General features: G+C 46.3%; 2 protein-coding genes and 1 long non-coding RNA gene across 4 annotated transcripts in view; 1 reads left to right on the forward strand and 2 right to left on the reverse strand.

Moving 5' to 3' along the window:
• LOC137840947 (uncharacterized) overlaps positions 1-18,589 on the reverse strand; it is a 200,073-nt gene that overhangs the window by 90,753 nt on the left and 90,731 nt on the right. The window lies entirely within an intron of this gene.
• ttc1 (tetratricopeptide repeat domain 1) lies at positions 582-4,177 on the forward strand. Its single transcript, XM_049743287.2, has 8 exons — positions 582-685; positions 2,791-3,073; positions 3,144-3,204; positions 3,278-3,390; positions 3,523-3,559; positions 3,629-3,777; positions 3,875-3,929; positions 3,999-4,177. The coding sequence occupies exons 2-8, from the start codon at positions 2,792-2,794 to the stop codon at positions 4,127-4,129; spliced, it is 828 nt and encodes a 275-aa protein (XP_049599244.1). The 5' UTR covers positions 582-685; position 2,791; the 3' UTR covers positions 4,130-4,177.
• pfdn1 (prefoldin subunit 1) lies at positions 4,204-5,140 on the reverse strand. 2 transcript variants are annotated; one of them, XM_049743317.1, is made up of 4 exons: positions 5,028-5,140; positions 4,573-4,739; positions 4,426-4,510; positions 4,204-4,332 (listed from the first exon to the last, which is right to left on the reverse strand). In XM_049743317.1, exons 1-4 carry the CDS (start codon positions 5,085-5,087, stop codon positions 4,252-4,254), a joined length of 393 nt encoding a protein of 130 aa, XP_049599274.1. In that variant the 5' UTR covers positions 5,088-5,140; the 3' UTR covers positions 4,204-4,251. The 2 variants fall into 2 exon arrangements, with proteins under 2 accessions (XP_049599274.1, XP_049599273.1); XM_049743316.1 differs by having other exon boundaries at positions 4,204-4,335.

The following is an 18,589-nucleotide window of genomic DNA, read 5'->3' on the forward strand; positions in this document are numbered from 1 at the left end:
TTTATTTGTTTAATCAAAAACGTTACTTATTTCAAATAAGCCATTTGCAGATCTCTGGGTTGCATTGTGGGTAAAGTAATGACTACCAAATGGTATTTAAAACTGGTGGAAAGCAACGCTGAAAGCGGGGATTTGGACCATTTCAACCTCTGATTTTTTAATCAATTTTCAACATGCCTGTGTCGTTTGATACTCTACTCTCTGTTGAGACTTGACAGTTAGGATTAGTTACGTTTTTAATTAATTGACTGGAATAAACTTGAATTTGAACGATTAGAGCATGCGCAGATGAGATTTGCTTCACCTTTAGAAATCGCTCAAATAAGTTAGGTCTTTTATACATTTTTACATTAACCGGTTAAAATGTTTTTTTCAATCATAAAGTCAATATCAAGAATATTTATTTGATGATAGTAATTCATTGACTTGCCCACACGGGGTGGTAACTAGCCATATTGTCACATCTATTAAAACAAAAGACCAGAATTGTCTTGCAAGTATACAAAAAAAAAAAAAAAAAACATTTCTAAACGTCAAACGCATCTGTTTTGCTATGCACCAGAATGAGCCCTTTTTCCTCAAAACAGAAGCCGGGTAAGATGAACGTACTGAGGAAGGCGGACGACGACGAAGAACAACCCGGAAGTGCTTTGGATAATTCATAGAGGGCTCGCGTTGCTAACAGGTAAGTCAACTAATCAGACGATGTGGTTGGTTAAGTTTGTTTGTCCTCTTAATGTCATTTTGTGAAAACGTTTAGATGTCCAACTGTTATTTGAGATCACAACAGTAGCTGTTTGCAAACATGTCTGTCGACTTTTTAGCCTTTACTCCGTTCGTAAGCATCGTAATTCCGCAGTCCCAAAAATATTGAAGTAGTGTACCAGCCTACCCCAGGAAAGCCGCACCTGGAGCCTCATATCACAGTCAAAGGGCAGAAGCTACAGGCAATGGACAACTTCCCCTAGCTAGGCAGTACCCTCTCACGAGCGGTGAACATCCACGTTGAGATCAAGAACAGGATCGCTAAGACCAGCGCTGCTTTCGGGAGACTCCATGAGAACGTGTGGGAGCGAACGGGACTCAGTCTGTCCACTAAGGTGTAGGTCTACCGCAGAGTGGTTCTTACATCCTTCTCTACGCCAGCGAGACCTGGATGGTCTACAGTAGACACGCCCAACAGCTCAACTATCTCCACCCAAGTTGCCTCCGCAGACTCCTCCGCATCAAATGGCAAGACAAAATCCACGAAGCAGGGATGAGAATTTTCCGCGGATCCGCGGACTTCCGTGTTTTTTTCCGTCGTAAGTATTTTCCTGAATCGTGTAAATCCCTTGACAATTATATATATATATATATATATATATATATATATATATATATATATTCTCGCATCTCGCCCATTTGGCGGAAAAAGGAACATGAGAAACTTGAGAAATATCAAGGGCTCAGAGAAGAGCTGGAGAAGACCTGGAGAGTTAAGACTTCAGTGGTACCTGTGGTCATTGGAGCACTAGGGGCAGTAACCCCCAAACTGGAGGAGTGGCTGAAACAGATCCCAGGAAAAACATCTGACATCTCAGTCCAGAAAAGTGCAGTACTAGGAACAGCAAAGATACTGCGTAGAACCCTCAAGCTCCCAGGCCTCTGGTAGAGGACCCGAGCTTGAAGGGAAAAAGAGACCACCCACGGGGGGTGAGGAAAAGTTTTTTTTATATATATATATATATATATATATATATATATATATATATATATATATATATATATATATATGGGGGGGGGGGCGGCCGGCTAGCTGGCCGGGCAACGTTAGCCTCGGCGACTCTCGCGGGCATTTCCCACAGCGTATACCCCCCTGCCACTTTTACGTGCTTTTTCACATTTGCCATTCTCATCCCTGACGAAGGTCCTTGAGCGAGCTGGCATGCCCATCGTATATATACAGGTCTGATACCCTCTTACAGAAAGCACAGATCAGATGGGCTGGGCACGTCGTGAGGATGCCTGACAGCCGACTGCCGAAATAGCTGTTGTACGGCGAGTTGTGCCAGGGTAAACGGACAGTGGGAAGATAGAAGAAACCCTTTAAAGACGGCCTGAAAGCTTCTCTCAGAGACCTCAGCATCGACACCAACAGCTGGGAGATGCATGCTCTGGACCACCGAAGCTGACGATGATGGCTCACGACTGGAGCTCGTGCAGCCGAAACACGATGCGGCACAGAGTAAGACGTGCTGAGAAAACGTGCTAAAGGCAATACCCGAGCTGCCGCCATTACAGCGACCACACCCACCCATCTGTGTCCCACATGTGGGCAAGCCTTCAGGGCCTGGATTGGCCTCGTCAGTCAGACCCACAATCCCTGCTCATCGATCTAGTCAATGGTCATCTTTGAATCCGAAGCACGAACAACAACAATTCCGCAAAAAACTAGGAACACGTTAATTTCTCTTGATTGTCTGGAAACGAATTCATTGTATTCTGTCCTGTGTGTGTGTCTGTGCGTACGTGCGACATAAAACAAATCATTAAAATCCATCACTTAGTCAGTCGCTTGTCGTGAAAGGTTCTGGTGGTTCTTCGAGTCTGAATTTTCTTTAAGTTCAAGTGGTGATAGAAAAAAATTGATAGTATTACAATATTCAACGAGTCTCAAGTTGGGATCAGAAAGGTTCTGGGAGGCCTCTTCAAGGTCGTGAACATGGGCATTAGGAAGGTTCTGAAAATTTTTACTTCGAGTAAAATCTGTCAAATTAGTAGTCTCCTCTCTGTTGTTCATTTGTTGAGGATGAGCAGGCCAGCGGATGAGCTGAGCTGTAGCGAGGAGGACGCTCTGGACCGGGAGGACTTTTTTGACTGCCAAGAGTCTTTGGAGCATCCGGACAGGGGAGACCGGGACGGACGACACGCCAAGACAGACATGAGACGCGAGACGCTGGACGACACAAGAATAGAACCGCTTGAGGACACGCTGAACGATTCCGATGACGTCTTGAAGGAGCGCGGAGAAGAAGTGGAAGATGAGCATCAGAAGGAGGAAGAGGAGAAATTAACAGAGGAGGAAAAGGAGGTAAAAGCAGGTGAAGTTTGATGTCAAAAACACACCTGCACGCTCTGATGGGCCACCGCTGTCACCTCAGAGCCGACGATTGCACAGTCTCGTCTTGAAGGAGGAAGGAAATTGCCACTTTAAAAATGGAGGTCAGCTGAGCATCATATTAGTACAGCATAGTACACGCATCGCTTTTGAGCTGCGTGGCGTGTGTTTGCGCAGATTGGTCTCTGGCGGAGCAGAGCTACACGCAAGCGTTGGTGTTGTGTCCGCGTTGTTTCAGCCAAGATCAAGCCATCCTGTTCTCAAACAGAGCGGCTGCCCGACTGCACCTGGTAAGGTAGCATGCTCATGCTAACACGTTTACTCCGGCTCGAGTAAGCAAAGTCTCCCAAGTGGACACGCCGGCTTACGGATGAGGTGGCGCCAGCCGTGCATTAACAGGAACGTTTACCTTCTTGCATCAGGACCGGAAGCATGACGGGATTGCCGATTGCTCCAGAGGTGAGTGACGGCCATTATTTCAAGCTTGGAGGGCTGCCAGCCAAATTGACTTCATGGCTCTGCTGCTAGCGTTGGAGCTGAAGCCAGACTACCCCAAGGCCTTGCTGAGGAGGGCTGAGCTCTACGAGCAGACAGAGCAGCTGGAGAAGGCGCTGGACGACTACCAGAAGGTTCTGGAGCGAGACCCTGGGCAGGCGGCGGCCAGGCGGGCCTGCGTGGTGAGTTCAGGCCAAAATTTCGGAGTTGCTGTTTTAATTGGGGATGGGACGAGTTGTTGGAGCGGGCTCTTTCTCACTTTCCTTCCTGTCTCCACAGAGCTTACCTCAGCAGATCCATGAGAAGAACGAGAAGCTGAAGGAAGAAATGTTAGGTAGGAAGCCACGTTGTCCGCATTTGTAATCGGGACTGATGATCCATGACCTTTATTGGCCTCGGGCAGGTAAGCTGAAGGAGCTGGGGAACATGGTCCTGCGACCGTTCGGCCTGTCCACCAGCAACTTCCAGGTCAATCAGGACACCAACACGGGCTCCTACTCCATCAACTTTGTCAACAAGCCCAATAACACGTGACTGCACCACACCGTCTTTCCACAATAAACCTTTGCTGTCCTATCCCAACCCCGGGCTGATCAATGAGCTATCAATCAGGTGGTGACAAGTGCTTTATTGAGCTCGAGTCCAAGGCGGAGCAATTACTGAGCTCTCCGGGACAGCAGCATCTCCCGAATGTTGTCCTCTGCCTCCTTGACGCTGCGTTCCAGGTACACCTTTTTCTGCTGAGATGCACAAAACATGCAACGGCAGCTCGTCACAGGAAATCACTCATGGCTGAGCTTAAAAGGTGCAACGTGAAATGAAGCAACTACCTCCAGTTCCTTGATTTTCTCTTCAGCCGTCTTCTGCTTGACATTGAGCTGCTGCGTGATGTCGTCCTTGGACTGCAGAATAAACCTGAAGTGCATGAAGGCGGTCAGAGTGTGGATCGCTGGCAGGTGGACGGCTGGGAGACTCACATGCGTCCAACGCCCTCGTACATGCGTGTGCTGTCGGTGAGCGTGTTGATCTCTGCGTGAGTGAGGTTGGCGTGTTTCTGCACGTGTGTCAGCTGCTCGATCTGCAGGTCTGCCAGCTTCACCTTCTGCTGTGTGTCGATCATCTTCACCTGCAGCTCAGAGAAGGCCTGACGCCCGCAAACACCAACTTGCTTACTTGCAATCAAAGGGCGACCCGGACCACGCCTTCACATCCGCAACATTATTTTCTATACACACGCACCGGCCTCGCGGTCAATCAACGACTAGTAAACAATGGACTGATCGCCCGTCAGTCTCGGCGCACAACCGTTGCCATTCCCATCTATGAACATTTCGAAGCTTACACGCAAAGACACGTGAGGCCTCGGTCGAGACTCGAATAGCAAAACAATGCGTCGTACATGTTGTTCATGCGTCTTTATACGAGGAATTACCTTCTTCAGCTCCAAGTCGACGGGCGCCGCCATTTTCCTGACAGCTCTGGTGTTGCGCATGCGCCTGACCGACCCCGTTTGACAACATCCGCTACACCGGCAATTGCACAATATTTCATTTTTAAATCTCTACAAATAATTGGGATTATTCATCATGCGGTTCTGTTCATATGCGTGTGTTGTATTTTTGTTGTTTTTACAACGTCTTAGTCATCCGTGAATCTGAAACTCAGCTCAGAGACTCACTCCGAAAACTATTTCAGAACAAAATAGATTACAGTATATTACAAAACAAGCAGCATCTCCCACCCTATCCTTCTGCTAGACATTTGATTGGCCCGCTCGTGTTACACATTAACATGCTTCAACGTTTACTTCCCGGTTCTAAAGGTAGAGAAAAGCAGACCTTAAAATAATAAAATTATTGTTAATATTAATAAACATTTATATTTTATTTTGAAAGCTGAGACCGAAAATCATTTTTGTTTGAATGAGTTACATGACGCCCAACAGCCAAAGTTTACTATTCGGTTCTAAAAGGAGAGAAAAGCAGACCTTAATAATAATTTCATCCATCCATTTTCTGTACCGCTTGTCCCCACGGGGTTTGGGGCGTGCTGGAGCCTACCCATGCATATTTTTAGCACGTCCGCCTCACAGTTAGGAGGGTGCGAGTTCGATTCCACCTCCAGCCCTCCCTGTGTGAAGTTTGCATGCTCTCCCCGTGCCCGTGTGGGTTTTCTCCGGCTTCCCCGGTTTCCTTCTGAAGTGAATTTTGAACTTTATGCGTATCTGTATGTTGCACTAGATCAGGGATGTCAAAGTCAAACACACCGAGGGCCAAAAAAACAAATTTGCTACAAGCCGAGGGCCGGACTGGTTCAATGTTTATTAAAATATATCGGAATGATTGCACATAGCCTTTTGAACTAAGACCTAACACAGTGTACATTATTTAATGATTAAATGAATATGGCAATATTTTGTTATGGCTCTGTCAGTAACTTCAAGGGAACACATTTTCAACAGCCAAACAGCAAAAAATTCAATTGTTTTAAAAACAAAATGTGTTTCTTAATATCAACATAAATGCATAAGTAAAAGTGCATGCATTATAAACTGAAAATGTATTATTGTGCTGCTCTATGATCTACCGATCATTGCTTTCAAATCGTAAAATAAAAAAATAATCAAATCAGTTGTATTCTTTCTCATGGCTCTTATCTGCAATTTTCCCTTGGTCCATTCAACTGAAAAATAAATATAAATAAATAAAATTCAAAAATTTACGGCACACAGACAAAACAATACTTTCTTCAAAGAAAAATCACGTCTTGTAGAAACAAATGTAAAAATGTAACCGAATTAAAAAACGGAAAATACGTTACTGTTCTGTGATGCTCACTTGTCTGAGGCTGAGCCTGATACTTAGAGGTGTCTCATTGTTTGTACAAGTTCATCAATGTTCGGGGTTAGGCTCTGAGGCTCAAAACCCGTTTTTGATCAACTCTCCTTCTGCAAAGGGCCGGGCTGATTTGGCGATCTCTTTTGCCACAATAAAGCTAGCCTTGGCAGCAGCCTCGCTTTATGATTTAGCATACGTGAACATAGCCTGTCTGGACTTAAGGCCTCGTTTTAATTCTTCCACCTTCTGTAGCTTTTGTTCATATTCCATATTCTTGTCTTGGTCTGTGTGTTTCTTAGACGTTTGATAGTGCCTTCTTAAATTTAATTCTTTCATTACAGCCGCATTTTCTCCACACAGAAGACACACAGGTTTGCCTCTTACCTCCGTAAACATGTACTCTGCCTCCCACCTGGCCTGAAACCCCCTGTTCTCAGCGTCCACCTTACGTTTAGCCATTTTTGAGGAGGGGGGTATCAGAAAGTTGAACTCTGCTCTGACTACTGATGAATAATGAAGCCGCTTGTGCGAGCTGCAGGGACATCGCGGGCTACCGTTGCATTGTGGGAAATGTAGTGTTGGTGCGTGCAAAACACCAGCGGGCGGCTGTGGCCTACGGGCCGGTTCTAATAGTAATTCAATATCATCCAGGGGGCCATAGATAATCAATTCGCGGGCCGGATCTGGCCCGCGGGCCGTAACTCTGACATATGTGCACTAGATGATCTAATTGTAGCAGTAAGACTATCAAACTATTTTCGCTGTACAGAGAAGCTTTAGTTTCAGTAATGTATAGTACTTAGTAGAAGATAAAAGGGCCAGTTGTCCGTGACCAGGGAGAATTCAGTTGTTGCAGCAATATGTGCAATCCTATAATTAGGTAAAGTGGCTGTTGTCGTCCATCACCAACAGCGCTGGTCAAGATCTCCTTTTTAGGACTGAAGTAAACTAGTAGATTGAAAACTACAGCTGTTACCCAAAGCCATGACATCAGCTTCTTGTCAGGTATAAAAGCTACGGGCCTGACAAGAGGGGGGGCTTGTTCCAGGGGGGGGGGGCTCGCTCTCGCTCGCTCTCGCTCGCTCTCGCTCGCTCTCGCTCGCTTTTGGGGGAGGCTTTTTTTACATCCATGCCTGGGGCCACTCAACTTTTTGGAAAGACTTCACTCTGACATCGGTTGAATAAAATCTTTTCCCAATCAGCCGTGGGTCTCTGAAGTGCTCATTCGTCCGGAAACAGCCACCGATCACCGAGTGTTTTTTGGAGACCAGCGAAGCAGCCTACCACATTTTTGGCGTCACGAACAGGATTCGTGTTCACCAGGGGACCGTCCCATCCGCTCTCTCCGCGAGCATCCAGCGGCCGGCCGACGACCTGTATTGAGGTGAGTTGCTTGCACTCAAAGTCGCCCCAGCATGCTCGCTCTTGGAAAGGGGGGGAGGGAGCGTTGTCTCCCGCACGGAGGACAGTTAAACGGATCTGATGGGGCCACGGCGGGCTCCAGGGAAAGTTGTCTCTCCTAGTCAAAAGCCGTCATAATGCGACTTTTGAAGGGGGGGTGGCCCCAAATAGAGACAGCGAAAGAAAAGTAAAATAAAAACAGGAAAAAACAAATAAAAAACAATAAATAAAAAGGAAACAGTAACAAAACGTTTTGGGAATTGTATGAATGACATGTCTTGTGAGAATGATAAACGAGAAGAAATAAACGCCCCAGGGAGGGCAAATGTGAAACACGACAAGTTGTCGAGAACAACGCTGGTCGGCTGTCACGAGAAGAAAATAGTAGGAAGTCCCATAAAACGTGGACGTGGAAATTAGTCGTGTCAATAGTCCGGCGGAGGATCGAAATTTTAGCTGTGTGATTGTGGCGGAAACACAGGTACGATTGAACTATGTTGTGACAAGAGATAGATCACGCCACCTAGCTCCCAGAAGGTAAATTCCTGGGGCAAGCCGGGACACTGCAAGCGCCAAGTGCGATTGTCGAGATGTTCGGTGGCCGTGCTAGTCCCTGCCAAAGTCCAACGAAAAAGGGAGGTTGCGTTGGCCGCTTTTGGCCAATGGGAACGAGCGCAACCTTGGCATCCGTACTGTGAGAGTGAATGGGAGAAAATATCCGGCCAGGTCAGGTACCTGTGGGCCGAAGAGAATGATGCGCGCGAAGCCACGTCGTTTGGGCACTGATCGAATTAGAGGTGTATGTGAGTTATAAGGCTTGTCAATTTAAATGCTGGTGTAAGAGGCCCCCAGGTAAAACTTAAGAGGACTGGCGGGTTTTGAATATTGATTAAGCTGATACGATCTGCTTGCGGTTCGATTCCTCTATGGGGACGTATTATAATAGCATGCACGTCTGTCAAAGTTTGATAAATTTGAGCCTGTACAGACCGCGTTTGGGAAATAGGTGCTGAACGGCTTTTGTGTGTAGAGAGATCCCTCTGTGTGAAAAAGGGAAAACGTGGCAATGAGGCCTCTTGAAATGCAAGGATTGGTATACCATGAAGGAAAAGTAATTTGTGTGCACACTTAAGTTAAATTCTGCAGAAAATAAAGGGGAAAATATAAAGCGCTATTAGAAACGAAACGAAAGTTAAGTAAGACGTGCGTATTTGTCAGTGCATATATCATCTGATGGCGCCACGGATGGCTGCCACGGTGAGTCGCTCTCTGTTTCTTTGTCTTATTTTGTGTGTTTTCTGTGTCTTCTGCTGTCCATCCCGGATCACTTTTACTAGAGAAGCACTGTTAAACATCAGTCAGTCTTCTTCTGGTATTTTCTCTCCTGTTCTCTCTGATTCAGACTGTTTGTCAGAGATTTTAGCCGCAGCGGCGGTGCTATACAAGCTAGCGCGACGGCGGCGATGCGGAAAACGAGCGGGAGCCCTCGTAAAGCTGAGGCAGAGAGGTCTCCGTTCTGCCCTACCGTCAATTCATCTGGCGAATGTCCGCTCCCTGGCGAACAAGATGGACGAACTGCTGCTCCTCACTTCAAGGAACACGGACTTCAGCAGATCCGCCGCGCTGTGTTTTGTTGAAACGTGGCTTAGCGAACGAACCCCCCACCACGCCATGGAGTTAGCTGGGTTTCGGCTAACACGTGCAGATCGCAGCGCGGAGCTCTCCGGAAAATCAAAGGGAGGTGGTCTCTGTTTCTACATTAATGAACGTTGGTGTACCGATGTCATGGTGTTGAAAGAGTTTTGCAGCCCTCTCCTAGAAACACTTTTCATAAACTGCCGGCCGTTCTATTCACCACGGGAGTTCTCCTCGATCGTCATGGCGGCTGTTTACATCCCACCACACGCACGTGCGACAGAAGCCACACAGATGCTGGCTGACCAGGTGACAGACATGGAGAAACTTCTACCAAATTCACTAATCATTGTTCTGGGTGATCTTAACAGGGCGAACCTCGCACACGAACTCCCCAGATACAGACAGCACATAACGTGTCCCACCAGAGGGGCACAGACACTGGACCACTGCTACACCGTAATTAAGGATGCATACCACTCTGTGGCTCGTGCAGCTTTAGGACTCTCGGACCACTGTCTAGTTCATCTGATCCCTGCCTACAGACAGAAACTAAAAACTTCTAAGCCTGTGGTGAGGACTGTCAGGAAGTGGACAGTGGAGTCAAGGCAGGACCTCCAAGCCTGCTTTGACTGCACCGATTGGAGTGTTTTTGAAGCTGCAATCAGTTTTTGTGAGGATCTGTGTGTGCAGACTAAGACCTTCTGCACGTACAACAACGACAAACCTTGGTTTACACCGAACCTTAGGAGGCTGCGCAAAGTCAAGGAGGAGGCCTACAGGAGCGGCGACCGGGACCTGTTCAAGCAGACCAGAAACACACTGAACCGAGAGGTCAGGAAAGCCAGGAGGTGTTACGGGGAGAGCCTGGAGAGACACCTCTCTGCCAATCCTGATTCCTCAACAGTGTGGAAAGGCCTGCAGAGCATCACGGGCTTCAAGAAACGAACCCCCCGTCCTGTGGAGAGCCCAAGGCTCGCTGACCAGCTAAACAGGTTCTACTGCAGGTTTGATCGGTCCTCCCACACAACGGGACCTCCTGCAGCACAATCCACACAATCCACATACTCACCTCCCCCCACAACTGCTCTGTCCACACCTCCATCACCGTGGTCACCGACTCTCTCTCTTGCAGAGGCCGCGCCCGCACTCCAGATTCGCGAGGAGGAAGTGTGCCAGATGTTCCGGAGACAAAAGATCAGGAAGGCACCGGGCCCAGACGGCATGTCACCTTCCTGCTTGAAAGTCTGCACTGAGCAGCTGGCGCCCACCTTTGCACGGATCTTCAACCGTTCCCTGGAGCTGTGTGAGGTGCCCTCGTGTTTCAAGAGCTCCACCATCGTTCCAGTGGCCAAGAAGCCCGCCATCACAGGTCTGAATGACTATAGACCTGTTGCACTGACATCTGTGGTCATGAAATCTTTCGAGAGGTTAGTACTGAACCACCTGAAGGATGTCACGGGCCCCCTGCTGGACCCCCTCCAGTTTGCCTACCGGGCAAACAGGTTGGTGGATGATGCGGTCAACATGGGACTGCACTACATCCTGCAACACCTGGACACCCCAGGAAAGTACGCCAGGATCCTGTTTGTGGACTTCAGCGTTCAACACCATCTCTCCTGACATCCTCCAACAGAAGCTCATCCAGCTCGCGGTGCCTGCCTCCACCTGTCAGTGGATCACCAGCTTCCTGACCAACAGGAGACAGCGTGTGAGGCTGGGGAGCATCACATCTGACACCCTGACCACCAACACTGGAGCCCCTCAGGGATGCGTCCTCTCCCCACTGCTCTTCTCCCTCTACACCAACGATTTCTCCGCAAGTGACTCTTCCGTGAAGCTCCTGAAGTATGCAGACGACACCACTCTCATCGGACTGATCCAGAACGGTGATGAGACTGCGTACAGACAGGAGGTGGAGCGGCTGGTCCACTGGTGCAGCCAAAACCACCTGGACCTGAACCCGCTCAAGACCGTGGAGATGACAGTGGACTTCAGGCGAGGCCCTTCACCACTTTCACCCCTCACTATCCGCAGTAATACTATTCTCTCATCAGACACCTTCAAGTTCCTGGGAACCACAATCTCTCGGGACCTGAAATGGACCGGCCACATAGACTCTGTCCGTAAGAAGGCCCACCAGAGGCTGTACTTCCTGAGACAGCTCAAGAAGTTCAACCTGCCGCGGGAGCTGCTGAAGACCTTCCACACTGCCATCATCCAGTCTGTCCTCTGCACCTCCATCACTGTCTGGTTTGGATCGGCCTCCAAACAAGACAAGCAGAGACTGCAACGGACAATAAGGACTGCAGAAAAGATAATTGGAATCAACCTCCCATCTATCCAAGACTTGTACCTGTCCAGGACCAGGAAACGTGCAAGTAACATCTCAACAGACCCTTCACACCCAGGTTGCAGCCTGTTTGAACTACTCCCCTCCGGACGCCGTTATAGAGCTCTGTACACTAAAACCAGCAGACACAGAGACAGCTTCTTCCCCCAGGCTGTCGCTCTGATGAACACACACCACTCTTAGAGTCTCAGAGTCATTACTGTGCAATAACATCCCGCTTTCCACACCTTTTTTGTCTACACTGTTTGTACTATGTGTCCTCTCTGCATCCATTGCAGCCTGGTCATCCTAGAAGAGGGACCCTCCCATCTGTGGTCTCTTCTCAAGGTTTCTCATTTCCCCTAGCTGGAGTTTCGACTTTTTCCTTGCCCTCTTGGGAGTATAAGATCAGTTTAAGATCAGGGTGTGTTTGAGAATATCTTTCGTTCTTCACATGTCCTGAGTGTTGTTGTTAGTCACCTAAATGTTGAACAGAGGCTGTGATTTACCGAAGTCAAATTCCTTGTGTGGCACGCTCAAACATGGCGAATATAAAACTCTTGAATCTTGAATCTTGAATGTGCACTGACACCAAACTGCATAGCAACAGTTGGCAAGCAGCAAAACGTGGAATGGATTCGAATCCTGCTCTGTCTTCTATGTTTGTGCGTGAGCGTTTATCACGCAATGGCGTCTGTTTGTGATTGTCTGCGCGTGCAGAGACGTGTGGGATCCTATGTGTGTGCGTGTGAGTGTACCCATGGGTGTGTGTATGTGAGCATGTGTGTGTGCGCGTGTGCGTGATCGTGAGTAAGTCTGTGTGTGTGCTCTTGAGTGCGTGTGAGTGAGCGTGCTTGTAGAAGCAGCAAAAGGAATGGATAGGATAGTGTGCTTCTCGGTGCTCTGGGGCGCATGCCCGCCTGCGCTGCGCGTGCGGGAGGGGGATCCAGCGCCGGGGGCGGCAGGGTGGCCAACCTGTATCTGCTCACCATGTTTCAGGGCTGGGCCCTCCCCGCTCGGGCGACGTCGGGGCCGCGTGCAGGGCCGGAGTTGTGCCCATTTTAGGGGTCTACCTTGCTGGTAGCGAGAGGGGCAAAAGAATGCATGACCAACAGTGGAGGTCCTGAGGTGACTGCAACCCATGATAATTAATGTCCCATAGCTGTCTAACAAGAGAAACAAGAAGCATGCGTATGTTAATCAATACGACATCAATATAGATGAGTATGTAGGTATGTCGAGAGGAGTGTGGTCCCCTCGTAAATAATGAGGGACCCTACTAGAGCCAGCTGATGCTCCTTTTAGCATTCTGAGGGAAATGGGAAATTGTTTAAAGACAACCACAACTTGTTAATTTAAATTGTTGAAAGGATGAGAAAACTGAAAACAAATTATTGCTATGGCTTTGTTTCTTTGGGACTCTCCTTAACACTTCAGATTTTCTGTTTACATAAAAAACCCGACACAGCGGATACATCTGTTGTCTGCAGGACAAAGAGACACAGACTGAACTTAGAATTAATGTTTAACAGCCGTCTAACAGGTGAAGACTAATTTATGAGCGCAAGAGAGGTATCAAGTGAGGGCCACAGCGCCAGCTAGAATTAAAGGAATTCTCTGGATTTAGACATAGAACTTAATCGTATTCACGGAGAGCCTGCTCATAAATTTTGGCTCGACAAGGGCGACCAGCGCCTATGTAACAAGACTCACAGGTCAAAAGCAGTAAGTCCAAAATAGAGGAGGAGATGCCAACGAGGAGATATTAGATTTGGAAGTAAACTGTTGGTTCTCTTAATACCCTTGTAAAAGTCTACTCGGTACAAATAAATTAGCGATAGGAGCGATTTAGAGGTCCAAAAGTGAGAAATTCAAATGAAAACCACATCCTAGATTCGAATAGTGGAGCCTAACATGAGCATGGGGAAAGTGAACAGCTGAGAAATGGCCTTCAATGTGGTGGCAGTGAATGAAAGATTCAAGATAGTTCAGTAATATCTGTAAAGTGAGCATAACACCATTAATACTTAGGTCAAAATGGAGATGATGCTATGCACAATTTGGAAACTTTATCAGAAATTGAAGGATCAAATCAGGAAAGGTAATAAAGAGGATGGCATAAAATCAAAGTTAGGAAAAACAAACAATAGAATGTAGCCTGAAAATAGAATGAGGTTCTGGAAATCGCAGTATAATTGAGAGAAATCACAGTTAAGACTGGCAATTTAAGTTTGGGGTAATCTGCCAATTTAAAATGGTTCAAATGAGGTCCATCACAATACATCCGAGAGCTCAGGAAGGAAAGGCGCCGTCTTTCTCAAGTGTATTACATTGTCGATAATAGTAGAATTTGAAGTTTGATTAACAAAAGGCACTATGAAATTAATGGCATATTGGGAGATGATATTTAAGTTTGGTATCCCAGTCTGTCTCTTTCAGTGGCCCTCCGTTACTCTGAAACTCGATCCCGAGACTCCACCGACAGCTGAGAACAACAAGAAAACGGTGCATGGCTCTGAGGCACCTTTGACCTTTGCAAGAGCAAAGAAGGACTATATTTGTGCTTGGGGGGGACCACAACGCTCTGAGGAGAACGACATCCTCGGAGGCAAAGTACAAAGAGTGAAGGAACTTACAAGATGAGAATGGACTCAGTTGAAAATGGACTCATCCAAGAGTGAGAGATGAGTTGACTCTGAGACTACAACCAAAGACAACAACTTGACAATGAGGTGCGGCGAAAGACACATGAGACCTGAAAGATGCATCAAGCTGCTGAGACGTTATCAAAACTGGTGGAGCTTGGGTCAGATTGGAGGGAAGCTTGCTTGGGCACTGAGTTTGACACCACTGAGGAGTCTTGATAACTAAAGACGTATAAAGAAATAAGGAGCAAAATGTGTAGTGTTACAGAAAAAGGAAAAGCATCATAGTCAGAGATTAAATTTGGATAAAACAGATAGGCTAACACTGTAAGAAATCAGAGTAGAATCACATTTAGCCCATCCAGCTTAACGATTAGACATTTAGTCATTGACACTTTGGAGAAGGGAAAATAGGGCATTAGGACCCACTAGGATGCAGTCAAGAGGTGATTAGATTGTTCAATGGAGCTAATTAATAAATTAGAAGTTAATCACACCTCACGGGGAAATTCTGGTGTCAAACAAGTCAGATAAAATCAAGGAATAACAGCCATGAAACCTTTTGACAGTTAAGAATAATACTGCTACTACTAATACTAAGAGTCACACCAAGTGATAGTGAACGCGATGACAAATGTGATAGGACTCGAATAACAAATGCCTTAATATGGCAAAGTGAAAATAACGTGGTGGAGTAGACTGTTGGAGTATCTTTACCCGGCTGCTCGATCAGAACGATGGATTAGGACAAAATTATTTAGGAACCATCTGAGGCTGCTTCGTTCCCCATGCTCACCTATGAACATGCTCACCTATGAACATGCTCACCTATGAACATGCTCAACAGTGGAAATGACTGAATTTTTTAGGCATTTATTTGGCAATTTTACGGTAAAGGTGAGGTACGAATGTAGAAAATATTTAATTGGGAAGAACATCCGGAAATGAAGGGTTACTGTTAGTATTCACTGATTGCCTGCTCACTTACACATACTAAATTTGGTTGTTGTGGTATGAGTGATAGAAACAAATGGAGTGGCATTTGTGCGGTTAGGAATGAGTGTGTGTGTCGGGAGCAGTGTGAAAGGCCAAAGTATTTTGGAGTTGGTATGAAAGGGTCACAGTTGAGGGTAAGATTCCTCTCACCTGAGACGGGAACACCCAAGAGTGATGACTGACAGCTGATGGTTAATCAAAGGCACCATGAACAGCAAAATAGTTCATGGACAAGGCCGAATTCAGCAACACGAATGGACAAGACAGGACTAATATCAAACATTAGGACGATGGACGATATGACATGACAAACCTGGACTCACCCGACAGGGTGACAGACTATGTAGATGACAAGCATACATTTGAAACTTAAGCTTGCTTGTGGCAAGTGCGAGCTTGGCTTTGTTTCTGTGTGTCACTTGACTTATTGCAGCATCAACCGCCAGCCGAGGAGCAGATTGCTGGTTGTTTTATAACTTGTATTACTTTTGCAGGCTGTCGATTGCAGTCTTGGAAAGTTTATGTTGAATTCACGTGAAAATGTTAACCCTAACCCTTTTGATTTTTATGATGATTGATGATTTTCAGGACGGAATCCCCGTGCGCCATGATTCATTGTGTGTCTATTTTCATTTAGTAGATACTCGATGCCTGTGTAGTTTTGTGAGTACAAGTGTCCGTTGTTGGTATTGCCGAGTGTGAGGTGCACAGTCAATTTTCAGGAACTTGGGGATGACGATCCTGGATGAGTGCAAGGTTCGACAGGACTGGCTGCAAGACATATGATGATGTGGTAGGACATTTGCCGGTTCCTTTTTGGATGCCTAATGACACATTGGGTGAATGTGTCAAAGGGGGGTGGGGTTACGTTTGAATGAGTAAGTAGATATAAAATTTAATTGTGACATTCAATGTTTTTTCGGATTCACTTTGTCATGCGGTCACGTTTATTTTTCCGGATTTCTGTCTTGTCTGTGTCGTAACTTCACTTCCTGTTTTATTTTGTCATCCCTTCCGTTTCAGTTCGTGTTTCCTTCCTCTGTTTTCGGTTGTCTTGTATTCCCTGATCCCGATTGTGTGCACCTGCGTGGTTGGCGCTAATTGTCAGCACCTGCGTCCCAGCCCTTTTGTGTGTATTTAGTCCGTGTCTTCCCCTTGTCTTGTGCCAGTGTGTCTTGCTTCGTCCCGACCACCAGCGATTCCTTGACGTCCGAACTCCCAGTAAGATTGCTCCTTTTTGTCTCGCCACAGAGCGACGCTTTTTTCAGGAGGACTTCCGGCCTACGCTGGGCATTGCTGCTTTTTTCATTGCAACTCAAGGTTTTGTGCTGTTGTCATTGTTCAATACTGGCAGTAGCTACCAATTATCGCAGAACTCCTGGACGCTGACCGGGGCCTGGGAGGAGACTCTGAGGACGGTGAAGTGGACATAAAGACCTTGGATGGACAGCAGGCCCTGGGCAGTGATCCCAGCGCGGTTCACTACTGAGCAGTCAGTGGACTGGACTTTGCATCAACAGAAACATGCATAGGCAAGGGGGCGAAACTAAGAGCGTTTCAACTTCGCAGTATGCTGTGATAATGCGTCAATATTATGTCCTTCATTACTCCATCAAATGACCACATGCTGCATTACTTTAATTCATCACATATTAACATCATGATAATGCAGTTTGACTGTTTAGCGGTCGGTGGACATGTCATTTCATTTCCATACTGTTTTGTGAGCTCATACTGTTTTGTGGATTGTAGTGTGCCAGGGCTCCTTACACCTGGGTGACACCAGGTGAGGGGAACCACTGTGGATGGTAGAAAGGGCCTTCCTCTTTTTCCTTGTCATTAGACTGGCGAGGTTTTTTCTTGAGGAAGGGCCGGCAGCTTTTTGGGGCTTCTAACGGGCCACGCCAAATTTGTTACTTCGCAATTTGTCACCGTTGCAAGGGTATTACCTAAGGGGGGTGGTACCGTCGTCTGTATAATGTGGACTTCAATTTTCGTTACTTGTGGTTCCTGAGAGGCCTCAGATTGTTGTCAGGGAGCAATTGGCTAAAAAAATAGTTTGAGTTGTCCTAGTTAAAATAACCTTAAGTAGCATGCCTCGAGCATAATTTAGGCTGTGCAGGTATAGGCCAAATTGTAGACGTGACCATAGAAAATTTGGTTGGGAGAAGATTTTTTGGTTGTTTACTGATGTCATCTTTTGTTAAACTGTTTTCGGGACATTTGTAACGTCCCGAAGGGGGGAATGAAGTGAATTTTGAACTTTATGCGTATCTGTATGTTGCACTAGATCAGGGATGTCAAAGTCAAACACACCGAGGGCCAAAAAAACAAATTTGCTACAAGCCGAGAGCCGGACTGGTTCAATGTTTATTAAAATATATCGGAATGATTGCACATAGCCTATTGAACTAAGACCTAACACAGTGTACATTATTTAATGATTAAATGAATATGGCAATATTTTGTTATGGCTCTGTCAGTAACTTCAAGGGAAAATATTTTCAACAGCCAAACAGAAAAAAATTAAATTGTTTTAAAAACAAAATGTGTTTCTTAATATCAAGATAAATGCATAAATAAAAGTGCATGCATTATAAACTGAAAGTTTATTATTGTGCTGCTCTATGATCTACCGATCATTGCTTTCAAATCGTAAAATAAAAAATTAATCAAATCAGTTGTCAAATCAGTATTCTTTCTCATGGCTCTTATCTGCAATTTTCCCTTGGTCCATTCAACTGAAAAATAAATATAAATAAATAAAATTCAAAAATTTACGGCACACAGACAAAACAATACTTTCTTCAAAGAAAAACCATGTCTTGTAGAAACAAACGTAAAAATGTAACCGAATTAAAAAACGGAAAATACGTTACTGTTCTGTGATGCTCACTTGTCTGAGGCTGAGCCTGATACTTAGAGGTGTCTCATCTTTTGTACAAGTTCATCAATGTTCGGGGTTAGGCTCTGAGGCTCAAAACCCGTTTTTGATCAACTCTCCTTCTGCAAAGGGCCGGGCTGATTTTGCGATCTCTTTTGCCACAATAAAGCTAGCCTTGGCAGCAGCGTCGCTTTGCGATTTAGCATACGTGAACATAGAACAGAACAGAACATGTCTGGACTTAAGGCCTCGTTTTAATTCTTC

Source organism: Syngnathus scovelli, chromosome 15 (assembly GCF_024217435.2).
Source record: "Syngnathus scovelli strain Florida chromosome 15, RoL_Ssco_1.2, whole genome shotgun sequence".
NCBI lineage: Eukaryota > Metazoa > Chordata > Actinopteri > Syngnathiformes > Syngnathidae > Syngnathus > Syngnathus scovelli.